Source organism: Tachysurus vachellii, chromosome 5, assembly GCF_030014155.1.
Source record: "Tachysurus vachellii isolate PV-2020 chromosome 5, HZAU_Pvac_v1, whole genome shotgun sequence".
NCBI lineage: Eukaryota > Metazoa > Chordata > Actinopteri > Siluriformes > Bagridae > Tachysurus > Tachysurus vachellii.
Genome location: NC_083464.1, coordinates 28,245,371 through 28,250,370, shown reverse-complemented (window position 1 = coordinate 28,250,370; position 5,000 = coordinate 28,245,371). Strand labels below are relative to the sequence as shown.

Here is a 5,000-nt window from a genome sequence, read left to right as displayed (position 1 = left end):
ACTAGAATATCTTCTGTTTATTAACCATGTATGTTTACACATGTAATTATATCTGTTCATACAACAGTGATAAAGATATATGTTTATTCCCTAATTAACACCAACTTTTTTTTTGTTGTAATAAACTATAACTCTATAATAGATCATATAAACATATCTAATCATTCATTTAGGACTTTAAAATATCGTATTATCATCTGCATTCCACAAAAGATTACAAGAGACAATAATATCCATCTCTCATTTGCATATTCATTTGCATTCCCATTTACATACTTGTTTCAGTGCATTGCTTTATAATTCCTGAGAAATTTAAGTTTTCACTCACACAGCTCTAAAGGTTTTCTTTAAAACACACATAACAGATTCAGTTATTCAAATAATTTTTTTCATGTAAATTTAACTAAAAAAAAAAAAAACAGAAAAAACAACTCAGAAATGTAAGAAATTGGTAAGAATGGACTTATAGCATAAGTATTAATGTATTAACTGTATTAACAGAACTATTAATCAGAACCACAGAGCTGTGGAACCACTGGAGAAACGTCCTCAAATTGTCTGAAGAGCCAAAAACTTGAAGGAAGGCTAAAGTGGAAGATAAGAGGTTGGTTGTTTCTTGAAGATCAGTGGCATTCAGTAGAGCAAGTTCCACCATCAACAGTTCTGTGACCACCATAAAGCATTAACTCCGCCACAGGAAGTAAAAGTTAGTGCATGATGGACACACGATGCATGATGGATAAATTTTCTACATGAATGTTAGTGTGTGAGACAGGAACACTCCCTGATGGATTATATCACTAACCTCCTCACTGGGACATGAATAGCCACAGAGAGACAAACAAGTGTGTGTGTGTGTGTGTGTGTGTGTGTGTGTGTGTGTGTTTTAAAAACAAATATTAAACAAAGATTAAATATTAAACTAATAAATAAAACCACAGACAGCTCTAAAGTTAACACAAATCTACAGAGGAAGTAACATGAACTTCTTGTTAATAATAATAATAATAATAATAATAATAATAATAAAGAACAGAGATTTACCAGTTTAAGCACTAAACTCATTGTGCACTCTACCAGTCCTGTTTTTAACACTTCCACTCACACACTTTTCCCTCGTCCATCTTGCTAAAGTATCATCAGGTAATTAGCATGCTAGCTAGTTAATATTAAAAAAGCTGTTAATATTTTCTCTCAACCAGAGTGCTCTTGGCTACTTTATTGGACACTCCATAACTTTATTATTGTATTGTTTTATCACTTAAAACATTTGTCAAACAAAACATTTTTTAAAACCATTTATCATTATACCATTTATTATAATATGCTGCTGGAGATCTAGCACACTCACTGTCACTTGACATGCTTGGTAGTAATAATCCTTTTTGTACAAGATGCTAATTAGCACACTGACTAGTTATCATGGAAGCTAGTTCTCATACAGTTAGCAAGATAATGTCAATAATGTGTAGAAATACTGAACTTTGGGTGTGGAATCACTTCAGCTAGTATTGTACAACTTGCATTTTAACTGGATTTTACAGGTCTAATGGTGCTAATGTTAAAAGTTAGCAAGTACAAAGGAAAAAAACTAGAAGGCTAAAGTTTGTGAATGAGCTTTAACATTGGCTTGACAGACTACGCTAAACATGCTAAAATTGTTGAACGACATTAAATATTCTGTTGTCGTTGACTTCAAAATGCAAAAATATGCAACGTTAATTTGAGTGTAAAGATGAAAAAGTCTAAAAGCTTAAAAGATGTAAAGGTTAAATATGTTTAGAGGTTGTTATACTAAACACGTTAGGGAGGTCTTGCTAGGTAGCTGTTATGGGGTCCCTGGTAGTTGTTAGGGCTTCAGGAGGTGAAGCAATAATGTTTTAATAGTCTTCATCATAGCAGAGTAAAGAAAGGCTGAAAGAACAACCAAGAAAACATTTTCAGTGTGTTCCTATACATGGAACATAAATACATTCTGGAGCATTGCTACATGGCAAACAAAATTCCAATCTTTCCCAAAAGCATGATATTCCTGTAAAGGATCTTTGATCCTGCCTGATTTTTTGGCTCAAATTGCAGAATTTTGCAGAAACAAAAAAGAAATACAGAATGTTGGTTCTGTCAAGCCAACCTAAAAATAAACAAAATTTAAATAAATGCAATTATAATTAATTTTGTGTGTGTGTGTTCTCATATACACCCAGGTGGCTATACACTAAATATATACATTTGTGAGGGGTTAGGGCAGTGGCTGAGATAAAGGTGTATTTTAAACAGTAGTGGAGTGAAGAAGTGCAGTTCTGTTTCACACCACAAGGTCTCACTGATAAACCACTCACCATGGCATTTAAACACAATCTTAAAGATATTTTCTAATTCAATGAAACAGCATTGTTTAAACACCATAAATCTTACACACTCTCCCTACACTTTTTACCCTAAACTCACAGTATTATTTAATTTTATATTTCACCCTGAATATATTAACAACATAAATCTATCACTTATCATTCATTTACATGTTTAAAGATTAAAGTTGAAAACAATGTGCAAAGATCAAAGCCCTGATGTTCCAGCGATATACATGAAAACAAAATTAAGCACATTTTAGAAAGACAGTACGAAAAGAAAGAAAAAAATAACCTGTTTCTCTGTTCAGATTCATTTTGTTAAGACTTTTGGTTACTTTTTGCATTAAGTAGGTATGTAATTAGTGGTATAGTCTCTCTCTCTCTTTCTCTCTCTCACACACACACACACACACTAAGACTCTTCCTCATCTTCCCTCCATCCTGTTCCCCCCCTCCAATGGAGGATTCTGGAATATGCCATTCCTCCAGAGATCAATGGCCCATGTGGTGGAGTGGCCAGGTTATCCGCTTCCTGACGGAACAGGAAGTGTGGTGCAGTAGATGATGATGATGTCGGAGATAATGATGCTGGAGATAGTGGAGAGTGCGGAGAGGCAGCATGACGAGCATGGCGTGGGCGGAGATCCAGACGTGGATGCTCAAGGCAGGCAAGGCCCTTGCGATGGCGCTGCAGGTGATCCTCACGGGCGAAGGCTTTGTGGCAGAGGGGGCACTCATAGGGCCGCAGCCCACTGTGCAAGGACAAGTGGTTCTTCAGGTCATAGGAGTGCAGAAAACGGGCAGGGCAGCTGGTGCAGGAATACGGCCGCTCGCCCGTGTGTTTCCGCATGTGGATCTTCAGCTTATCGTTCCTGTGGAGGAAACACATCACACACACACAGGTGTGAGGTCAGAGAAGTAGCACTTGCTTTAACAGTTCTGTCACAAATGCTATGGCTATAGCTGTATCATCATCTATTCTGTTCATTACTGGTTTCACATCTGGGACAATGCTCTCGGTCCAAATCAGATCCAAATCTGACAAAGTTATAGCAAACTTTGATATGAAGTCATATTTTGTACTTGATTATTTATAATTAAAGACATCTTTATATTTTTCAGTGTCATTTCTATAGCACCAGCTAATATGCTAATGTATAATTGATCTATTATCTAGCACATGGTAGCTAGCTACACAACAGACACTGCCACAATTAAAATAAATGCTAATGCAATTTAACATGAAGAGAAAAGTGAAAGGTTCTACCTTGTGAAACGCACACCACAGGTCATACACTGGAAAGGTTTCTCGCCTGTGTGTGTCCTCATGTGACGTGGAAGTTTTCCTGCTCCATGGATGATCTTCTGGCAGACAGGACACTGCTGAGGAGCTTGAGACTTCCTCTTCTTGCCTACTCCCTCTACTGCTCCACCCAATGCTGTTTCCGTCTGAGAGGGGGTGTGGTTCGGAGAAGGCGTGAGCCCTTCAGGTTTTGACTCCTCCTCCTCCTCCTGAGCCAGCTGTGGATCCCAAGGTGTTCCTCCATTCATGAGCACCACCTGCTGAGCACCTTGTGAAGCTCCATACTTTGGTGGGCGGGGTTTGTGTTCAGGAGTAGGTGGAGCTTCACATTTAGGTTTGTCCTCCTGGGGTCGTGTGTTCCAAGCCAGCCGTACTGGGGATGCTGCCTTCTCTACATTGCGTCGGTCTTGTTTCCTGCGTGACGGTGTCTTCTGGTCATTCTCAACATGACTTGCTCTTTCCTTGTTGGCCACACCCAACTGCCCCCCTCCACCCGGTTCCCCACCCTCCCCGCCCAGGTCACCAGTGTCCCCCACCTCACCTAAGATGTGGCGGCAGGCATCTGCCACACATTGGATGCCAAGCAGCTGTGCGCCCTCAAGGACCTCACGCATGCCAGATGAGCGGATGGTTAATGTAGCTGTGTAGGCAAACTCTAGAAGAGCATCCAGAGCATCTGGGGTCACACAGTCCAGCTGGCACACACTGCAGCCTTCACTCACCTCACCAGCCTCACCCACTTCCTCTGCCCCAAACAGCCGTCGGAAATAGAGGCTGACGGCAGCCATGACAGCGCGGTGTGTGGGGTAACGGGCACCACGGGAGGTCAATGTGAGGTCACAGAGTAGGCCAGAACGGCGCTGAGCATTGAGGCGGGACAACAGCTCATTGCTATGTTCAGGGAATGGGATTCCGATCAGACCGTCCTCTCCAGGAGACATCGCCACCTGCAGGCACAGTGAACCACAGCGAAGTTAAAGAACAAACTTATTAAATGATAATAGCAGTTTTTGTTGCCATTAGCCAGCAGTTTTCTGCTCTATTTGAATGCTTAAACTTTTTCTCCATCAAGAATTAGCCACAATTTCATGATGGATTTAAAATAGATACACACATACGAAAATGAAGCAGCTTTAATCTACACAACTTGGTGTTGGTTTTTAAACCAGACAAAATAGACAACTATTATGGTCATTTGGCCCTACATGCAGCTTGGCTGAAAACATGACAGCTTTTACATATGAGAAGCTTCATTACAGTGTTAATTATTCTCAGTACAGATTTTTTTTCCATGATGTATAGTGTTTTAGTAATGTTCCACTCTCCAAGATCTGCATCTGAGCAGG

The 5,000-nt window shown here is 39.9% G+C and overlaps 1 protein-coding gene across 3 annotated transcripts in view; it reads right to left on the bottom strand.

The window, feature by feature from the left end:
* Position 1: 1 nt before the first annotated feature.
* Positions 2–5,000, bottom strand: part of zbtb7b (zinc finger and BTB domain containing 7B) — a 33,252-nt gene continuing 28,253 nt past the window's right edge. For all 3 annotated transcript variants that reach the window (XM_060870983.1, XM_060870982.1, XM_060870984.1), the window contains 2 exons: positions 3,619–4,601; positions 2–3,223 (listed from right to left, as the gene is read on the bottom strand). In XM_060870983.1, coding sequence (XP_060726966.1) covers positions 2,764–3,223; positions 3,619–4,595 — 1,437 coding nt within the window. In that variant the 5' untranslated portion in view covers positions 4,596–4,601 and the 3' untranslated portion in view covers positions 2–2,763. The remainder of the gene's footprint in view (positions 3,224–3,618; positions 4,602–5,000) is intronic.